This window comes from Coturnix japonica, chromosome 23, assembly GCF_054131305.1.
Source record: "Coturnix japonica strain WE chromosome 23, WE-NBRP24, whole genome shotgun sequence".
Classification (NCBI taxonomy): Eukaryota; Metazoa; Chordata; class Aves; order Galliformes; family Phasianidae; genus Coturnix; species Coturnix japonica.
Window position 1 is genome coordinate 1,225,121 of NC_140685.1, and position 22,241 is coordinate 1,247,361.

Genomic DNA, 22,241 nt, shown 5'->3' on the forward strand with positions numbered 1-22,241 from the left:
ACTCCTATTCTTCTACATTTTTTTTAATAAATATGCATAGCTCCACATTATTTCACTTCACAAAAGTTTTTTATGATTTTATATTAACATCTCAGAACTTAAAAAAGCTCTATATTACTGCAGTGGTTTCTGCATTGTTATACTTTCTCAATATGTTATCTTGCATAGGGTTTTATAGCCTAGTGAGTTCTTTTTTTCTTGCTTCTACCAATCAGTCCCCATTTATTTTATAATAGAAACCCTCTGTTTAGTACTGGTTGGCCTATAGAATAGAGAAAGTAAGAAAATGCCATGTCATCTTCTCCAAATAAATTATTTGTTCTACTTTAAAATTGATTCTTAAAAACTTCTTCCACAAAGAAACTGGGTTATGGATCCTGCCTGATATTTTTAATTTTGCTTGCAAACAAATGGCCACTTGTTCAGAGAAGGCAGCTCAGTCCTTGCATAACTTTCTCCATGAGGACTCAGAGCCATACAGATGCATTTGGGACTCCAGATGGTTCTTATCTGTGTATTCATTTACCTGTTTATTTATTTATAAGTGATATCGTGACTCTAAATCCAGCTTGCCAAGGTGAGTTAGGACCAGCACAGACCACAGAAAGCCTCAGTGTACTGCATTCATTTGGAGACAGGTCCCCAGAGGAGAATCATTTTTACTCCGCTAGAATATATCATGTACTCCTTCTGCCTCTATCCCGACCCTATACATTATTGTTAGTATGGAAACTGAGTTACTGTAATATGACATGACAGAGTACAGGAACTATGGGAACGAGACTAAGAAAATTATATGGACATACAACCATAAAACTGAAAAAAGATTCATTTGAAAATGTTCCAAAATGTTCCAAATTTACATACCTAAAGAACTGAAATATTACAAACTAAAAACCACACTGCTTCAGCTGCATATGCAGAGGAATCAAGGGTCTTTATTATCTAGACTTTGAGGTTATTAAGGGATAGCAACAGAGGGTTCACATTTTGTGCACTCTCAGGCCACTTTGCTGTCATTTGACATCCTCACTCTTCCTCTTCTATCTTCTTACTGTGAAACTCCCGGCTCTTTGCTCGGAGCTTGTTAACCTGTGACTCTGCAATGTCAGCCCGCTCCTCGGCTTCCTCCAGCTCATGCTGGATCTTGCGGAACTTGGTGAGGTTGACATTGGACAGCTCCTCCTGTACAGGGAGAGGGGTTATATGGTGAGAACCAGGGTAGGGTTTTCAGTCCTCCTGCAGCCAGGTTTAGCAGGGTTCCTTGGGCGAGAATACAGACCCCCTGTCTCCTGCCTACTACTGCCTAAACATAAGACTAACACAGACTTCCTCATCCTCCCTTATTCAAAACTCCACGACAACAAACTACACTAGATCTTTGTTGCAACTGAGCAGCTATTTTGGGCTATTTTTGGACTTGATGATCTCCGGAGGTCCCTGCCAACCCCTACGAATCTGTGATTCTGTGACTTCTTGTACTCAACACCACTAATTTGGTGCTCAGGTATAAGAGTGGTTTGTTTGGATAACAAGGATCCTGAAACTTCCATGAAGAATGGTATTTTCCAGATTTCTTATATTCATCACATCAGGACCTGTGCAACACCAATGGAAAGCAATACTGGCTTATTTTCCCATAAATACTTACAGCCTCCTCAGCTTGTCTCTTGTAGGATTTCACCTTCGTCTGCAGTTTGTCCACCAGATCCTGGAGTCTAAGAATGTTCTTGCGATCTTCCTCAGACTAAAGCAGTTAGTAAGCAGGAAAGACAGAGAATTATTTTGAGATGTTTTCCCCACACCACAAAACATTTATTCATGGACTTCATGGAAAAATACAATGGCTTCCTGTAGAATGGTATGTAAACACAAAGATGCCATCAGCCTTACCTGGTAGGTCAGCTCCTTCACCCTCCGCTCATACTTGCGCACACCCTTCACAGCTTCAGCGCTGCGCTTCTGCTCAGAATCAACCTCCCCTTCCAGCTCCCGCACCTGCAATGAGAAACCCATCTTTGAAGCTTCCCTGCTCTTTCTGACCTGGGATTACACACACTTGCACAAATACCAGTGCTACGCACCCTGGCCTCCAGCTTCTGGATTTGCTTCTTGCCTCCCTTCAGGGCCAGCTGCTCTGCCTCATCCAGACGGTGCTGCAGGTCCTTCACCGTCTGGTCCAGGTTCTTCTTCATCCTCTCCAGGTGGGCACTGGTGTCCTGCTCCTTCTTCAGTTCTTCTGCCATCATGGCTGCCTGGAGGAGGAAGAATCACAGGCATTTTGTGACTGGAGATATTTTGAGGGAGAATGCATCCACCATCAGCAGTAAAACAGTTCCTTAACTCACATCAGTGATGGCCTTCTTGGCCTTCTCTTCAGCATTGCGGGCCTCCTGGATGGTATCCTCCATCTCACTCTGAATCTGGGCAATGTCTGTTTCCAGTTTTTTCTTGGTGTTGATCAAGCTAGTGTTCTATATAAAATCAAAAGTGTTTTCTGCATTTTGTTCCCAAAAAAAGAACACTTAATTTGAGAGCTGTGTAGCTTAAATTAAAAATTATGAATCTGTTATTACCATCTACCTTCAAATAGCTTATTTTGTCAGACCATATACCAAAAGACAATAGAATGAATCACTCCAGAATGCAATTCTATTCACTTAGCTATAATACAGTTCTTTGTATAAGTACAAAAATTGTGATGTAGAGTAAGGTTCTTTCTACAAGGGATGGATGATTTAAGAACATTCACAGAAGAAAAATCTGGAAATAAAAACAAAAGATGGCTCAAAGATATACTGAAATTGGCTGTTTTAAATGGGAAAGTGATAATGGCGATCACGGCACCTCGTGACCTTGAGAAAAATGAGAAGTAACATTCCAGCGGTAACTTTCTTTTTTCCTATAGAATGTCTGCTCAACTCAGAAGAAGAGATTGGAACAACAAATGTATCTCCATTGATATTATTTACATATCTATGTTTATTTTTTATATTCTCAGCCAACAGTCTAACCTGAGTGTGGAGGAGCTGAACTCTCTCACTTGCGTCCATTAGTTCCTGCTCAGCCACTTTCCTTGACCTCTCTGTCTGCTCCAGAGCTGCCCGCAGCTCCTCAATCTCAGCTTGCAGCAGGTTTGCTCTGCGCTCCACCATGGCCACTTGCTCCTTCAGGTCCTCCTGTGTCCTGAGAGCATCGTCCAAGTGTATCTGAGTATCCTGTAAAAGAGGACAGAGATATTGTAACATGGCAGAAAATCGTTGGACAATAGTAGTGACTGCTATTCTATAATAGTTTAGATATGTAATTATTTTATCTATATAATGCCATGCAAGACAGATAGCTACAGGCGCATAACATACCTTGAGCACTCCTTGTGTGTTTCTCAGGTTCTTTTGTGCCTCTGCAGCCATGCGGTTGGCATGGTTGAGCTGGATCTCCATTTCATTCAGATCTCCCTCCATCTTCTTCTTCAGTCTCAGGGCTTCATTCCTGCTCCTGATCTCAGCATCCAAGGTGCTCTGCATGGACTCCACAATTCTGAGGTGGTTTCTCTTCAGCTGGTCAATTTCCTCATCTTTCTCTGCTATCTTCCTGTCAATTTCAGATTTGACCTGGTTGAGTTCCAGTTGAAGGCGCAGGATCTTCCCCTCTTCATGTTCCAAGGAGGCCTAGGAAAAAAAAATCAAATCAAACCAAACCAAAACAATACAAAATTAAATAAAATTTATATATTATAAAATTATATATAAATAAAACATCACTGAATACATGAAAAAAACATTTAATGCATTAAATGGCATAGAGACTAAAGAAACCAAAATGCCATAGAGTCTATTGTATAGCATCATCACAGCACAAAAGAAAAAAAGGATTGCCATATAATGGAAGACTGTAATTATGTTTAACACCCTACACTTCCCATGCCTGGAAGTTATCCTTACATGCATATAGTTTCACAAATGATAGTAAGGTTTCTAATCTATGTTAAATAAACAACTGTACATAGGAAATTATAGCTAAACAGTTAAAGAAAAAAGAATGTACCTCAGCTTCTTCCAGAGCAGCCTGGATTTCAGACTTCTCCTGCTCAATCTGCTTCTTGACTTTCTCCAGCTCATGAATCGCCTTTCCTCCCTCTGCAATCTGCTCCGTGAGGTCAGAAATCTCCTCTGAAGAGAAAAAGGAATAATCACATGGTCAGATATAGAGCATACAGGGAAAGGCCCTGTGACACCAGCATAAACAGGTCTCCTCCCATCACTGCAGGCACAGATCCAGGTGGAGAGATGGGCAGGAAAGCTTCTGAGAAAGCCCTGCCAGCAACAAACGCTGAGCAACTTACGCTGCAAGTTCTTGTTCTCACGCTTCAGTGTTTCCAGGTGGTCCAGAGACTCCTCATAGGCATTCTTCATCTTAAACAGCTCTGTGCTGAGGGACCGAGACTCCTTCTGGGAGGCCTCCAGCTCAGCCTGCGTTTCCTCGTACTTCTGCTTCCACTCTGCCAGGATCTGAGGAGCAGCAGAGCGTGAGTATGGATGTAGCAACCACCTTCTGCTCAGGAATCACAGAGCTGGAGCCCAGACTACCTTGTCAAAGTTCTTCTGCTTCTTGTCCAGAGCTGCGCAGGCAGCATTTGCTCTCTCCACATCAATCATCAGGTCCTCCACCTCATTCTGCAGCCTCTGCTTTGTCTTTTCCAGGGAAGCGCATTTGGCGTTCACAGCTTCAACATGTTCCTCGGCATCCTGCAGGCGCTGGGCCAGCTTCTTCCTGTGAGATGAGCACAGCTAATGATTTGTGAGTAAAGAAGAGGCTATGCTTTATGGTTGATAGAATTTTCACAAAAACTTCATTTACCTCTTCATGTACTATGTACACTAATCACAAATACTGAATGGAATCTCTAAACCTGCTGTTATCTTCCCAATTCTGTTTCACTTTCTTGAAAAATACATTTGCCCTCTGCATCTACCCTTCTTAGAGTGTCTTTACTGTTCTCTCTATCAGAGGAATATTTTGCTTTATGTTTCTCAAATATTTGTTTTACAGCAAAAAACGTACCTCAGCCCATCAGTCCATTCTAAAGCACAGCTTAAGTTTCTTGATTGTATCTTGTTTGTCTCTTCCTGTTTATCATGTTAGTCTTCCCTTTTTTTGCCCTCCCCTACTTCCTCAGTCCCCGCTTTCTCGACATACTTGGCCTCCTCCAGCTCCTCTGTGCGCTGAATAGCATCTGTCTCGTATTTGGTTCTCCACTGGGCCACTTCGCTGTTGGCCTTGGACAGGGCACGCTGCAGCTCTCCCTTGGCTTCCTGCTCCTCCTCATATTGCTCCCGGAGCAAGTCACAGTCATGGCGAGCAGACTGCAAGGCGTGGGCCAGGGCATTCTTGGCCTGAGGGAGTAAACATCAGTTGGATAAAGAATACAAATATCCTGAAGAATCTCTCACAGTGAATTAATTTAACACTTCAGATGTGACCACTGGAAATGTACATGTGTTACACTGAATGACAGATGGAAGACTAGTGGACAAAATGCATTAATTATACTCCCTGAAGTAGTCCCTTTCCCTACTAAACAATGTGAAGTTAAAGATATTTTTAGTGGTGAGTTATAAGAAATAATATCACCTTGATTTCTTCCTCTAAATGCCTCTTGAGTTCCTCAATCTGTTGGGTGAATGCCTGCTTGCCTCGAGACAGCTGAGAGATCAGAGCATCTTTCTCCTCCACCTGGCGTGAATATTCACCTGGGAAAGCATACAGAAAGGAGATTTGGTCACTTGGGACCAAAACTGAAAATTTTAAGGATGCTCACTCATTCCACAAGACAGATTAGCCACTCTCACCTGATTCTGTCTGCAGACGAGCTCTTTGAGTGTTAAGATCGTTGATCATGCGTTGATGCTCCTCCTCCTTTGATTTAATCTCACTCAGTTGGTCTTCTAAAGTACGACACATCTTTTCCAGGTTTGCCTGAGGAGTTCAGGAAGAATGAAAGAAAATTCATATCTGAAGTAAACTGTGTAACCGCTGGATTTGCATCAGAAAAATGTGGCCAGAAATACAGGCTATATAATGCTCATTAGTTTGGAGTTTAAAAATATAGTATTACACAGAGCTATTTATCGTAACCAGGTCATATATAAAAAGGTATCGTACAACATTATTTATTTTCAAGATTTTTTAATATATATTCTGTACCTTAGCTTTGGAGACAGACTCCATGTTGCTGGCCAAGTCATCAATCTCCATCTTCAGCTCACTCTTCTCCTTCTCCAGCTTCTGCTTGACTCGCTGCAGGTTGTCGATCTGCTCCCCAAGCTCCGCTGTGCTGTCCGCATGCTTCTTCCGCAGGGCGGCAGCCGTGGCTTCGTGCTGCAGCGTGGCCTCTTCAAGGTCACGACGCATCTTCTGAAATTCTGCCTCACGCTTCTTGTTCATATCGATCTGAGCTGCTGTAGCCCCTCCTGCTTCCTCCAGGCGCTCACTGATCTCCTCCAGCTCCCTGGAGAGGTCAGCCCGGTGCTTCTCTGCTTTTGCCCGAGAAGTTCGCTCTGCCTCAATTTCTTCCTCCAGTTCCTCAATGCGGGCCTGGGGAACATCAGAGATCATTCACACCCAAGTCCTTCTCCTTCAGATGTTTTCTGAAGGGAAAAGGGAAGGACCAGAGACTTGCCTGCAGCTCCTTGATCTTCTTCTGTAACTGCATGCCCAGGGCTTGCTCATCCTCAATTTTGCTCTGGATTTGACTGATTTCAAAGTCTTTCCTTTGAAACAAGATAAATGGTGTTAGTGTCTGAAGAAACTCCCAAGTGCACCTGCACTGCACTCAGGTGTCACGTAAACACACTTACTTCTTCAGTTTCTCATCCAGCTGCTGTTTATCATTTTCCAAATCCATTATGGTGTCCTGGGACATTTTCAGGTCTCCTTCAAGTTTCCTCTTAGCTCTCTCAAGGTCCATGCGCAGCTTCTTCTCTTGCTCCAGGGACCCTTCCAGCTAAACAGAATGAGATCATAAGGGCTCTGACAGTCATGTTTATCTCCACAACTGTCCTGTAATGGCTGTGTGCATTTTGCTTACATCATCCACTTGCTGCTCCAGCTTGGTTTTAGCTTTGGTCAGCGTATTGACTTTGTCCTCTTCAGCCTGCAGGTCATCCAGTGTTTGCTGATGGGCCTCTTGGAGGGCTTTCTTCTCTTTTGTCAGCTTGGCAATCGTCTCATCTAGGGCTGCCATCTCCTCTGTGAGGTTTTTCACCTTTGATAAGAGGGGATAAAGTATAATTAAGGCAAACAGTTACAAGATCCCCATAGCAGCACAGAGTTCTTTTCTGGAACGAGTAACATGTTCTGCCTCATACCTTGTTTTCAGTGGCATGCTTTTCCTTCTCGACTTTGGCCAATGTTAACTCCAGGTCATCTATGTCTTTCTTCAGCTCTGAACATTCATCTTCCAGTTTCCTCTTTTTGGCTGTGAGTTCAGCATTAATTTCCTCTTCATCTTCAGCCCGTTCTGTCACCTCCTTAATTTTGGCTTCCAGCTGGATTTTGGTTTTGATGAGCTGGTCACATCGTTCCTCAGCATCAGCCAAAGCATCAGCTTCCTGGGGGAAAAACAGTTTATTTTGAAGATGTCTGGATTTAACAGAAAAAGAAAGGCTATTTAATTCTCAAGGAATAGATCAGGAAGGCTTATATTATTATATTATTAGCAGATATTGAGCAGTTACAATTTAAATTAGAAAATCTGAATAAGGTTTCAACTTTTTCAGACCTTTTGCATCACCAGATACAGTGTTTAGTTCTTGTATGTTAGAAGGTTATTGGATTCATTTTATGTTAATTGTTCAAATGTGCCACTAATTTATGTCTTATCATAATTTTCCATTTTTCATTTTTTCAAAGTCACCTGGATCTACTGAGAAATGTAAATACTTCCTCTTGGTTCATCCATCACTGAGAAAATAATTTCAAATTTATGTTATTTATTCTAGTACACACTAAGAGGCTTTCTTTCTGTATCCTGAAAATGTGTTTGGAATTAACATCACTAAATGAGTGCTTACATGAAAGCCAGATATGTGACTCTAGTTAAGAGACTGATACACAGCTGTTACACTTAGCGGACACTACCTACCACTGATAGTTTTCTGAATCAGACACTTCAGCACAAAGGTATTGTTTAAAAATGATCTGGAGGCCAAATGGCATTGGACACAAACCAGACGTATCATGGCATTTCCACATACATAATCTGAGATCAGTAGCTCAGCACACATGCCATAAGAAATCTCATCAGGCTATTAACAATAACATTAACAAGCTATAACTCAGCTGAGGTGCAGTAGTTGTCAATGGAATGATTGTCCCACTCCACTAAGTAAATAGAAGTGACAATAACATTTTCTGCAATGAACTTGCATGAAGATGCTACATGTAGAATATAAGAGTGAAATTTGAATTTTATGGAACACCAGTTTTTAATAGTAACACTGAGTGTGTAAAGGAAGTGGCCCAAATTTTACCTTCGAATACATGCTATTTGGCTTAAAATATTTACTAAAGCAGTTTAGAGTGTAGTTTGCACTCCTAAAGAAGGCTCAGAACTTATTCAGTGATTTTCCTTAATTAATAAAAAAATAAGATAATGATGCTCACAGCCTGCACTTGGAGCTGCAGATCATTTTTCTCCTGCACCAGCTTCACCATTTTCTCCTCCAGCTCCTTCCTCTTTGCCTCAGACTTTGCAAGCTCTTCCTTGGTCTTCTCAAACTCTTCTTTCATATTGGCCATCTCCTTCTCAGACTCTGCACTCTTCAGCAGAGGTTTGATTTTGAAGAACAGCTTCATCCAGGGCCAGTGCTTGACATTCATGAAGGCACGAACATTGTACTGAATGCAGAAGATGGACTCCCTAAAGCACAGTTAAAATGTACATTTGATTATTTCATGTGATGTGATCATCCACACTTTCCCTGAAGTATGGTGCCTTTAAGCGAGGATGGGGAACACCTACCTCCTCTCCACCATTCTCTGGTACTCCACTCTCATCAGGAAACCCCTGCACCTGGCTTGTGTGCGAGTGATGAGCTGTGCCAGCTTCTCATCCCTCATCTCCTCCAGGAGTCCCAACAGCCCAGCTTTGAAAAACACCTGAAGACAGGGAACAATGCAGCACATCACTGTCAGGTGGAACAAAACACAGACGTAGGCACTGAGTTGAGGAGACCTGGTACCTTGGTGTGACCAAATTTGTACTGGGTGTGGTCCACATCGATTGACCCAAGAAGCTTCTCAGAAGCTTTCTTGCTATCAATGAACTGTCCCTCAGGGATGGCACTGGCATTAAGCACCTTGTACCTGTGAAAAGCAAAAGAGGAAGTTAAGGCCATTCTTCCCAAATCCTGACATTACTTACAGTCATGCTTAAAGGTAGAGTACTCTTACCTCTGCTTGAAGTCTGCATAGAGGACTCTGCTGGGGAATCCTTTCCTGCAAATCCTGATCCCCTCCAGCACACCATTACAGCGCAGCTGGTGCAGCACCAGTTCATGTTCCATGGCACCTGACAATTAATTTTACAAATGAATACCACTCTTTCCACCATCAAGGGAAATGACTTCATGGTCTCTGCTGGACCATCTTACCAGGTGTTTTTGTTTCATTTGGGATGATGCAGCGCACAAAATGAGGGTGAGTACTCCGTAAGTTGGTCATCAGTTTGTTTAGGTTCTCCTGTGGGAACATGTGTAGAAGGTTAGATTAAAATTTTTTACTTCTACACACTCTGTATCTAGGTGAAAAATAACATAATGAATCTTTGGAGATTGTAGCTTTCAGATCCAAAATTTAAATTTAATGAAATCTCCTACATAAGTATATATTCTTATTAATGGAAAGTTTAAATCTTTTTACCATAATCTCGAGGAAACAAAAAAATGACAATCCATAATTATGGTTTTTGGTAATCATTGGTAAAACAGAAAATTTCATAGACAACATAAGTGAAATTTTGAAACAAATTCAGGGAGTCAGCCAAAGAGTACTCAAAACATATCATAAATGTGAGCAGCAAATAAGGAAGAAAAGGCAGTGAAATAACATATGCCCATTTTATACTTATGCATTTTTCATCATAAAGCAAAGGTTATGAGAAAAATGGAAGTTCATACAGCTCAGATCCATAATTGTTTTCATGTCATTATAGTGATAATAAAATTCATACTTTACCCGGAAAAGAGCTGAGACAGTCTGGAAAGAAGAACCCTTCTTCTTGCCACCTTTCTTGCCACCACCACCACCACCACTAGCCTCTTCAAAAACAAATGTATTTTATAAGTCATTTTTGTAGGGTAAATCTTTACATTTTATGAAGGTGAGAACTTCAGAGTATTAGAAATCTGACCTGCTTCTGCTCCACCATAGTTGGCAAACAGTAAGGCCAGTGTCTTCACAGATGACTTCTGGTACAACCCAATGACAGTTTCATTCAGGGGGTCCTTGTTCTTCTCAAGCCAACCAGTAATGTTGTAGTCTACTGTGCCAGCGTAGTGCACCAGGGAGAAGTGGGCCTCAGCCTTGCCTTTGGCAGGCTTGGGCTTCTGGAAGTTGCTGGATTTGCCCAGATGCTGGTCATAGAGCTTGTTTTTGAAAGACGTGTCAGTTGCCTTGGGGAACATGCACTCCTCTTCCAGGATGGAGAAGATGCCCATTGGCTGGAAATATTAAAATACATAAAATAGAATATTATGTAGAATATAATATGATCACCATTTGGTCTTCAATTGAAAGCAGAAAAAGAGGAAGATGAAGAAGAAACTTACATCCTTGACATGATGTAAATTTCATTCTAAAAAGGGAGTTTACATGACCTGTGGTTCACCTTCTTTACTCTAACTTTGCCATGATAATTTAGGAATTTTTTTAATGCAAAAAGGTTTAAAAAACCATGAAATCAAGGATTACTTTTTAAAATGTCTTTTACAAATGTTTCCATTTTTTTTAGTTCATTTTTGTGCTTTTATCCGACTACCCAAATTGTACAGCGCTACAATAAATATCTTTCATTCTGTTGCACTAAAAGGAGAGGCACAGACTTTACTGTACTATGAATCATCAAGAAAAACAATGTATTTTTCACAAATAAATTAATTCCAGATCCTTAAGAAAATGCATTTATTTTACTTTAGGAGCTGTTTTATGTTTTTTGAAATAGTATTCTTTATTAAAGTAATCAGAGACATCTTGTATGCAGAGAAGGTGAGTAAAGGATTACTTCCGTAGTTATTCATGAACATTGTAATGAAAAATAAGCAATTGTAGATGTTAGGAGATCCATCACTAACTAAAAATGAGTGCATTAAACTAAACAAGGAAGAAAGGAGGGCTTTTTTAATAGTTAACCTCCAACTATTAGCTTCTGAAAATGCAGGACATTTTGAATTAAAAATTTACCTTTTCAATGAGCTCAATGCAGGCAGCCAGGTCCATCCCAAAGTCAATGAACTCCCACTCAATGCCTTCCTTCTTGTACTCCTCCTGTTCCAGCACGAACATGTGGTGGTTGAAGAACTGTTGCAGTTTCTCATTGGTGAAGTTGATGCACAGCTGCTCCAAGCTGTTGAACTTCCGTATGACAAAAACAAAACAAAATATAACAAAACAAAACAAGCAACATGTCAGTTATTAAGATGAAATACTACTGTGTGATTTCTTCATAGTTCTTAATCTTTATACACCTCTCTTGTTAAAACATAATTAACAAATAATTAAAACATTTACAGCACTGCATCACAGCAAGACCAATAAGCAATTCCCCAAAGAAATACCAGTTTAATGAGAGCAAGACTCTTGATGAATCTCCTAAAATTAATAAAGTACTTCTACATTTCTTTATTCAGACAAAAAAAAAAAAGACTGTATTTTTTCAGTTTTAATTACCCAATCTCTCTGATCAGCCATTAATCCAGTAATTTGTTTGCCTTTTGAACAAATCACACATCTTCAACCTGTTACATATTTGCCACCAGATTTCCAAATCTTAAGATCTGGATGCCTGAGCTCTTTAAATGTATTTATATTTACATACATATATGTATGCATGGGTTTGTTGTTTGTTTGCTTTCTTTGTATTTTTTATCATTACTCTAAGGTAAGTATTAAAATATTACTGCAGATAGAATTATAACTGCTACTTCATGCAAACAACATAACTGTTATTTCAGAGGGTACTGAGGCACTAGAACAGGTTGTTCAGAGAAGCTGCGGATGTCCCATTTCTGGAGGTGCTCAAGGCCAGGTTGGATGGGGCCCTGGGAAGCCTGATCTGGTGAGGGCAATGAGCTCATGGCAGGGGCAGTTGCAAAATGATGAAGATATTTAGAATATTGTTGCTTGGAGATCTCTGACATTATAATCTAACTCTCTAAAAGCAGACCTCAAACATGTACACCTTACATCAAATATCTCAAAGCCAGCAATGTCCAGGACACCAATGAAGTACTGCCTGGGCTGCTTAGTATCCAACTGTTGGTTGATGCGAACAACCATCCACAAGAACATCTTCTCATAGACAGCTTTTGCCAGAGCACCAACTGAGTTGTTCACCTAAAACAAAGAAGAGTACAGCAGAAGAAAAATCAATATATAAAGCAAAATGTGCCTGTCTTACAAGCCAGAAGTTCCCGTGCATCAGATGTTTCTTACCTGCTGCACAGTTTGACCCTTGGTCACATACTCATTCCCAACCTTGACACGGGGATAGCAGAGGGCCTTGAGCAGGTCTGCTGAGTTCAGACCCATTAGATAAGCAGCCTTGTCAGCAACTAAATAGCAGGAGAAGGAGACAGACAGAAAAAATTAAGATTAGCAAGATATGCAGCATACTGAGTAATAAACCCTTTCTGAAGCTACTGCTGTATCAAATGTTCTTGTGATCAGTTTCTGCTTGCTGTATCTCACAGGATGTATGGCAGTCACTGAATGAAAATTCATCCTTGTTTTGAACATCATTCAGAGTAGAATGCTTACAGTGGTATTTGTGTTTTTTCAAATCTTCCCCAAATCATCTGGAAACAAATTCTTTACTAAAAATTCACACTAGAAACTGAAGTTTTCCCTTCAATCCAGAGCCAATCTATAAGCCTGAAACAAAACCAACAAGGTGTTATGAGGATTACTGCCTGATAATAATCCAAAGCATATACTCAGGCACTTGGTCTCCCTGCATATTTCTTCAGCAGCAAAAATAACCTTCAAAAGAAATGCATTCCTAAATCACTGGCAAAAATTGGTTGCCCCTTTTTTGAGCCTGGTTATTACAGCTTTAGTGAAATAGCAGGTGCATTCATTCAGCCAGGATCAAAACCTCAAAATCTAGTCCTGATGCTGACCATCTCAAAACATTTTTTGGAAGAAGTATTCAGGGCTTAATTTATTTAAGTCATGTCTACATTATATGATATTCAAGTCATTAAGTGATCAGCTGAGAAACAAGATCTAAGTCACTTCTTCCCTAGCCCATTGTATGTACCTATGCTTCACTTAGACTGCTGTTCAAAGAATTCCATTATGGAAGGATAGCTTCAAGTTTGAATGACAAAAAGAGAAAAAATTAGAGTACCCTTTATTCCTGAGGGGAAAAAAAAAAAAATAATAAAAAAAAATCCCTATTATGTGCTTTATAAATGGTGAATTTAGTACACCTACTTTATCAGGGAAAAAAAGGCAACTAGAATTGTGTTTTCTGAAAACAATTTCTTGTTAGTCGTTATCCAATGTGAGCACATCAGACTGTGCTATCTAAAACTATGAAAGCCCAGGATTTAATTTAGGGATATACAGACAATTAATACGTCAAAGATCAGGTAGTCCTTGAAAAAAGTGATAGCAGTTTTATACTAGCTCCATTGGGTACCAGCTCCACCTAGATACTTATTTTTACACATTTCCAATCTTCTATCTTTCAAATTACTGTTACTATTGAACCTATTCCCAACAATAGGTCAACAACAGAGTTCGCTAGTACCTTCTGTGCCATCTGGCTCTGCTTGTTCTTCTCTTTGTTTCTGCTTGAACTTCAGGTTTCCATAGTGCATGACAGCTCCTGTCAGCTTGTAAATAGCCACTTTTTCATCAGCAGTAAAGCCCAGGATGTCAATGGCACTCTACAACAGAAAATATAAAATTAAAAAATTGTCTGGGAGAGATTACAATAGACACAGCATTTTTAAATGTTACTTACATCTGTAGCCATCAGCTCCTCTTGATCATTAATGCTGGGAACAGTGATCTCACCTTGACTCACAAAGTGATAATCATATGGATTTGTGGTAATTAGAAGCATGTCTGAAAGTAAGAAGGAACATGCAGGTTTAGTTCAGTCAAGTATGTAACAGCATGAGCTGATGCTCAGCAATCTTCTCCAAGTTAGTCATCATCCCTACCAATTAGCTCTGGCTTCTTGTTGGACATAATTTGATAAAATATGTGGTAGCTTCTTTCTGCCTTCAGCTGAAAAGTGACTCTAGATTTCTCCAACAGATCTGAAGAGAAAACAGAAAGATTATAAACATGAAGAAATAGCAGAAGAGAAAGCAGGTAGAAGGTATGAAGAGGGAAGGGTAAAAAGGATAGATGGATACTGATGAGTGAACATATGGATAGTTTAGGAAAGTGTCTTACATGTTTCAATATCTGCAGAAGCTAGTTTTCCAGTGGCACCAAAGTGAATTCTGATGAATTTCCCCTTTGAATGGATAAAAACTGTATTAAAATTTATGTAATAAAAAATGCATCTGAAATGGTAAATTTTGCTCTTTTTTGGGTGCAAGATTTCTTATTAAAATATTTTATTATGAGTTTGGACACTAAGATGAAGTATTTTAAATTTTTGTCCACAGAAATAACCAATAGAGACACAGCTGTCTATCTAATGTATGCTGAACATACGTATGGAAAGTAATGAGCAGATTTCATTAGCCCAGTAATGCCTTATTCCAAACACTTCTAATTCTGTCTTGCTCACTGGAAACAGCCATCTGAATTATATGAGAATATCCATTTAACTAGTACAGCTGTGTAAATATGTTTTGGTATCAAATAAGTGATTTAAGTTGTGATTAAATCAATTTGATATGAAGCAAAGATATATTCAGGTAGAAGCTTCTTTCCTTCCTTGCTTCCTTCCCTCCTTCCTCCTTCTTTCACTCCCTCTTCTTTTTCTGTTTGTGTGTCTTGTAGTAACTGAACGACAGTAACTGAACTGAATATGAGGAAAGGTTAAAGAATATTGTATAAAAACAGTGCAGGAAAATGAGCATGTGATCTGTTAATTTAATATGTACTTTGATGCAATAGAGATAATTTTTTCCATAAAAGCACTGATTTCAAAATTTCATTAACTAACATCAGGGTGTTACAATCATACTGAGAAAATTCAGTTTTACACTTATAAAACCCATGGCTGAACAACAGGAAAGGATGACTGCCATAAATTCCTTCTTATTATAACTCAGAAAAAATTTGCTTAAACAAAACTTACAAAGCGTGAGGAGTTGTCATTCCTCACAGTCTTGGCATTTCCAAAGGCCTCCAGCAATGGGTTGGCGCTGATTATTTGATCCTCAAGCGTTCCCTATGGGATGATAATTGTTACTGGCTATACTTTCTAAAAATGAGTAACAGAAGAAAGCATTGATTCAAGCCAGTATCTCTCTCATAATGTACCTGCATTTTGCCAGGCTGCTCCTCCTTCTTCTTCTCTCCACTGGCTGCAATTGTTGCAAAGTACTGGATGACACGTTTCGTGTTCACAGTCTTCCCTGCTCCAGATTCTCCACTGTCAAAGCAAACAGAGAAGCAGAGAGTGTAAGGTCAGGGAGAAGGTCCCCTGGCACAGGGCAGCCCTGCAGGGACCCGATCAGGGAGTGTACTTACGTGATCAGGATCGACTGATTCTCACGGTCTGTGAAAGAGACAGTAATACAGGACATAAAACTCAATGAATAAGAAGGAATGGAACACAGGTAAGTTTAAGTGAATTAAAATTTGAGATTGCTAAGGTCAAGCATTACATCTAAAGTACAAAGACAAACCAATGAGAAATTCATATCCAGATTGGTTTCAACTCCTTTAAATTTAAAAAAAAAAAAAAAAAAAAAAAAAAAAAAAAAGTGGGGGCAGAAAAGGAAGAATTCTTCCTCTGAATCCAACCTTGTCTTTCATTTCAAATAGGAAAAAGAATGCTGTGAAGAAAGAAAAACTTAGAACTGTATGAACCAAAACAATGAAATCTTTGAAAAATTCATACTACTGCTATAGAATTTCAAAGAACCACAGAATAAGGTAAGAAGGGTTGTCATCATCCACCTTGCCAAAGCAGGGCCTCCCAGAACAGGTCATCCAAGGTGGTATTTAGCTTTTGAATATCTCCAATGATCCATACTCTACAGCCTCAGCTCTCTGGCATATCTATTCCAGTCCTCAATCACTTGTATAGTCAAGTGTTTCCTAATGATGAGAGAATACCCACATGTGTTTCAGTTTGTGTCCCTTGCCTCTTGTCTTCTTCCTGTGCACCAATGATAAGATCCTGGCTCTGTTCTCTTTGCATTCTCCCTTCAAGTTTTTGTATCCACTAAAAAGATCTCCCCTAGGCCTTCTCTTCTTCAGGCTGAAAATCTCAGCTTTCAGCCTTTCCACATATGTGATATGCTCCAGTCCCTTCATCAGCTTAGTGGCTTTTCACTGCACTCATTCGAACACTTCCACATCTCCCTCATACTGGGGAGCCCAAAACTGCTCACAGTTCTCCATGTGTGGCACATCAGTTCTGACTAAAGAGGAAAGATTGCCTCCTTAAATCTGCTGACAATGGTTTGCCTAATGGAGTCCATTTTATCCCTAACCTTCCTTCTCTGTGGAAAGGGCACATTGCTGTCACATATTCAGGAGAATTCTCCTTTGTAAGAATTTTGTGAAGCAATCACTCTAAGATAGATGGATTCACTCACCAGTCAGCATGAACTGATAAGCGTTGTCAGAGATGGAGAAGATGTGTGGAGGAGCCTCCTGGCGCTTTTTGCCTCGGTAGGCCAACACCACCTCCGGGTTGTACACCGGCAGCCACTTGTAGGGGTTGACAGTGACACAGAAGAGGCCCGAGTAGGTCTGCGAGGAAGGGACACAGCATATTGGATTCCACTCAGCCTGGCACAGCAGTCCTCCCCAGCTACACTACCCAAGGAAAAGCTGCTGGTACTTACGTAGATCATCCAGGCTGCATAACGCTCTTTGAGGTTGTACAGCACAGCGGGTTCATGGAGGTGGGTCATCATGGCCATGTCCTCAATTTTATCATACTTGGGAGGGTTCATGGAGAAGATCTGATCTTCCTTCACAGTCAGAGTCTGCCAAAGAGAAGACAGATCCCTGCATGACAGCTCAGAGACCACTGTGGGAATCAAATGGTGCCCCTCAGCTTTTCACTCACTTCTCCACCTTCGGTCTTGACAGTGACCTTCCCCGTTTCTTTGCTCTGGATTGTCCCTTTCACAAAGGATTCTTTGGGATGCACCACAAAGACAGATGACTTGGCATCAAAAGGCTTGTTCTGGGCCTCGATTCTTTCCTTCTCTGACTTTCGAAGATAAGGAGCAGCCTCCCCAAAGGCGGCCATCTCAGCATCTGGAGAAGCCATGGCTGCTCTTCACTGAAGGCACCTCAGCAGAAAACTCTAATGGGGAGAAATAATATAACAGTATTTATGTTTTTTCTGTAAGACTGGGAAAACTTCCATGTCTTTCTGAAATCCTAATCTGTAGGTTTATTCAAAAAACATAGGCTTATAAGTGATGTAGTCTAGATCTTCAGACTTCTACATGAACAATATTTCACAATTGCAGTTTTGGATCATTAAGAACGGTGTGTCTGTCAGATGAGAGTGAAGTTGCTGAGCAAGTTTCAATAAGAAATCATTACTAGTAGAAATACATGTGGAACATCCTGATAGAAGGATGAAAAGTGGAGGATCATTTCTGCAAAACTGTAGTATAGGAAAAGGACAGGTTATGCGTCTTCTAATACTCGAATTGCTTGGGTGAAACAAAATTCAAGCACTGAATTTGGAACATCCATGCCTACATGGAACTCTCAAATAAATGCTTACTGAAAAAAAGTCCAGGATCAGGTGAGTTCTCAAAACTTTAATAAAATAAGAGTGATTTTTCAGATGCTTTGTTTTGATGCTAAGTTTTGCCAGATGCACTTGAAAAATCTCTACAGACATTAGTAATTGATTCCCTCTGTTCAATAGCTAACATTCTTTTTTTATTTTAATAAATGATTTTTTAAAAAATTAAATGCATATCTAAGAGGGCTTTGACATTTTACAAAGATGGTGAGAAGGTCTGTATTCTCAGATGATTTATTGATGACATTTTGAGGAAGAATATACAATTTTGCACTTCTTCCTCCTTTGTTCATCTTGGTCCAGTTCTACTGCTGCAATGATGTGAAGGCAGCATGCTTCACTCTCTGTTTGGTCAGTTAAGCAGAAATGAAGAGTATTCCAGAGGGAATTTTCTGGTCTGCTACCAGAGGCAGGAAGATACAAACAAAACCATTTGAAAACCTTACCAGCCATGAGCACCCCACCGCCTGCCTACTGTAATCACACCAGCTTGGAATGCAGGGTGAAAAAGGTAATTGTTCATCCATACAGAAATCCCACCCAAAAGCATGAATAATTCAGGTTCTTACCTCTCGTGACACCAGATGGGTGGCTTGCAGCCTGGCAGCTGGTCAATGCTGCAGAACAGAAATGCAGAAATCCTACTTGCAGCTGCACAGAATTCCAGAGTGAAAATGTGCAGGTGTCTTGAAAGCAGATTTAAAACTTGAGCTGAGGAATTGAGCTTCCTCTTGGAAATGAGCAATGGAGGCAGAGGAATGCTGTAACACAGAAAGACTCCTGCACGGCTGCAGACCCCATCCACTTACCTTGAGGCTTTCCGTGGCGACAGGGCAGTCTTGCTGCAGGGACATTTTATACGATCTCATCTGCAGATGCTACAGATGCCTACTCTTTCTTCGGTCAAAAAATTTTTGGCAAGCCTTCTTTGGCAAAGCATTGTCTGGCAAACTGAACTAAGGGCATAATTGTCATTTGACATGACTAGATATAATTAGAAAATTTTGATGTCTTACCGACTATATGAATACATCTCCTATAAATAATTTGACAAGGGTGTTAAGGAGGGAATCTGGACTAGTCAAGGCACTTAGAGAACTTGGATGCAGGACTTATGGATTCTATTGCTGGCTTTCCCACCGACTCACTGTATGACCCAGGGTGGATCGCTTGGTATGTGTGTGCTGCAGCTACCCCAGCTGTACAATGGAGATGACAACATTTATCTTCTCTACATCATTGTAGCGTGAAATTTATAAGAAATACCTTAGGTCAATGCATTAAACAAGCCGCTAAAAAGAAAATAAGTACTGCCAGAAACATTTGGTGGTTGTTTTGGTAAAAAAAAACCCTAAAGTAAATGAGTAATGTGCATCTTTCAAGATGATAGTGCTAGTGCCAGAGCGCCATGGACATGATGAAGTGACTGGTGAGTCAAAGAGTTGGTCACACTAGTAGAAAGCTGGGGTCCAATTGAACTAGTGTCTTGAGAAGAGACGTGAGGTTCCCTCTGACACAGGAAGAACTGCATGCATACATTCATGTGCAGATGTGTCAATCATTGTACTTAAAACTGAAAAGGAGTGAGAGATTCTTCAAGAAATACTCTTATAAGCCTGAGAATGAGATTTTAGGATAGTTCATAAGCTGTTTTGTGATATGTAGGTCAGTGCAGCTGAAATCCACACTCTGATATATCCTCAGTATGATGGCTGAGGCCTCTCCCAGGATGGGAGAGCTGCAGGTTTCCTCCCCCCAGGTGGAGGAGGGAGCTTCAATCTCCCACTTCCTGGGAAGCTGCAGCATCTGCACTGTCCAGGCAGCATCCCTTGGCAGCTGCAGGTGTAGCACTAAGTAGCTGCAGTTGCTTTCCTATGGGGCCCTGTTCTCAGCAGTAGGTAGCAAGCCTGTCTTATGCCCTGCTGTCAGGATGCGCCTGTGTCTCCAGGGACTAGATGGGGAGCAGCTGAGTGTCCTAAGTCAGATGCCTGACTTTGGGAACTGCAAGTCTTTAATTTCCAGTTGCCAGTGATAAAGCCAGACTCTCAGTACAGCTCTTCAGGGTGGGCCCAGATATGTAATAGGCAGGAGCGTGGCACAAGGCCAAACAGTTCTAAGTGCAAAGTCAGTCAAAGGAAGGCCTAGTTTGAAAAGGAAGTGGCTACCAAGTCTAGATCATTCCAAGTGTTGACAATTGGTGCTTTTAGGATGATAAGCTTTGATGTAGTATCAACTCTGTTCATAAGCGCCAGCTTAGGAACTAGAAGACTGTCCTAGAATTGGTCCCAGTCCCAGGGTAGTTTTCCATATGAGAATCAAAACAGAGGAAAGAATTCCTTCCTCACTCCTCCTTGTTCCTAATAACCTCTCTGTAGTTAGATGATCATCAAGAATTTTAGATGAAGTTCAAATGCAATTGGTCACTGTTACCAGCAGAGTATAACTATACTAGCACAGTTGTATAGCAGAAAATATCTGTATGTACCTAATCAGATATTAACAGTTACATTGCTTCACATCTTTTCTGTATGTGAGCAATATGTTATTTGCCAGTGTATTTCACCGTCCTAAACTCAGGTGACTATCTGTGTTATTATCAACAGAATTATAGTTCTCCTTCTGTCTTTTCAGATTCTCTTAAATTCTCTGCAATTTTTCCAGTATGCATCTTTACTTTAAAAACTGCATTACAGAATTATACTTTTACTGAATTGTATCAACAGGTTAAAACTATAAACAGTTTTCCCCACTGTGGCTGTATCATACTGTCCAAAGATTATGCAAATATTTAAAGAATTAAATTACAAAGGACTTGAAGTTAGTTCAAAGCCACACAAAATTTCTACGCTTAGAATTAATTGGATTTGGGTACAGCAGTCAAAACTTAAATCTGATGACATATATGTGCCAAATTCAATTGATTTTCAGTCTGCAGATAGAAGAATATCATTATCTGTGCTCTGCCAGGAATGTTTAGGAAAATACATACATACTGAAGGTATTTAAATTATGATGGCTTCTCACAGAATAAACCATTCCACTGTCTTTCCCAGAAACTCCATAGTCTGTTGAGGAACTGTCCCATCTCCTCATCGTGACCCTGAAGGAGACACTCGCTGCTCTTTTCAGTTTGAGGCAACAGCTAAGTAAAGAAGTAGCTGATTTCTACTACTGCCAGGACTTAGTGGAAGCACAGCAGGAGATGGCTGGAGAAATGAATTCCTTGTGTTCTCTCTTTGATATTAATGTCCCCTGCTATTTGCCACCATTCCCAGGGAGGCATACAACTGAACTGTTTTCCTTGTCCCTCTCAAGTCTCTTCTGTACAAGCACAGATTCTGTTGGAAATGTTGACTGTTTGCTGCCACTGCTGGGCTGAGGCTGAAATCCAGGGAGGCCACCATCTCCCCAGGCAGATGTTTACAGAGATACAGATCTTCTGAAAACTGAAAGAATTGCCTAGATGCTAAATCAAAGGGAATTCCAAAATCTGCTAGCCTTCTTAGGGCCTGAATACAGAGGTGGGTGTTGTGGGTGCAAATATATCCAGCCGGATGGACTTTTCAGCCAAGTTGCCATGCCTCACCAGGCAGCATGGTATCCACAAATCTGAGAGTGACTGATGCCTGGTAATGTGCAGTGACATGGGCTGAGCAACAGCCCAGCCTTAAATCTTTGCAAGGGGAAGGTAAGCTAGCTTCTAACTGTGAGCTGATGGACTTGACTTCAAGACCAGGGAGACTGTGCCTTTGTCTCTGCTGAGAGCAGAGGGATAGGTCTCCCTGTTGCCCCTAAAATACTCCTACACAAGAGAATACAGTGCTGTGGAGTTGGAAGAAGGAGAATCTGTGAAGGTCAAGACTCTGAGAAGGACAACCTCACAAAGTTGGTCCAGCTAACCACCTGTGTTAGAACCAGTGCCAACAAAAACTTGGATGGGTGTTAGTAATTGAAAGTCCCTCACTGAAGTACTCATTTGCTGTCTGGACAATTTCTCAAGAGAGGGGTTTGCTGCCTTACAGGAGCCCAAATTCCCAGTATC

General features: G+C 40.7%; 1 protein-coding gene and 1 long non-coding RNA gene across 6 annotated transcripts in view; one reads left to right on the forward strand and one right to left on the reverse strand.

The window, feature by feature from the left end:
• Positions 1-22,241, forward strand: part of LOC107322054 (uncharacterized) — a 40,572-nt gene that overhangs the window by 3,713 nt on the left and 14,618 nt on the right. The gene's annotated exons all lie outside the window — the stretch shown is intronic.
• LOC107322045 (myosin heavy chain, skeletal muscle, adult-like) lies at positions 919-18,905 on the reverse strand. Its single transcript, XM_015879641.3, has 39 exons — positions 18,769-18,905; positions 17,501-17,743; positions 17,274-17,417; positions 17,022-17,178; positions 15,946-15,973; positions 15,736-15,847; positions 15,551-15,643; positions 14,692-14,755; positions 14,454-14,552; positions 14,252-14,355; positions 14,036-14,174; positions 12,715-12,833; positions 12,466-12,615; positions 11,464-11,634; positions 10,415-10,724; positions 10,240-10,322; positions 9,657-9,744; positions 9,457-9,574; positions 9,246-9,369; positions 9,026-9,162; positions 8,668-8,923; positions 7,371-7,613; positions 7,091-7,267; positions 6,861-7,006; positions 6,683-6,773; positions 6,208-6,597; positions 5,853-5,979; positions 5,635-5,753; positions 5,200-5,396; positions 4,590-4,773; positions 4,346-4,511; positions 4,048-4,172; positions 3,363-3,671; positions 3,015-3,218; positions 2,349-2,474; positions 2,085-2,255; positions 1,894-1,998; positions 1,652-1,747; positions 919-1,185 (listed from the first exon to the last, which is right to left on the reverse strand). Exons 2-39 carry the CDS (start codon positions 17,705-17,707, stop codon positions 1,030-1,032), a joined length of 5,835 nt encoding a protein of 1,944 aa, XP_015735127.2. The 5' UTR covers positions 17,708-17,743; positions 18,769-18,905; the 3' UTR covers positions 919-1,029.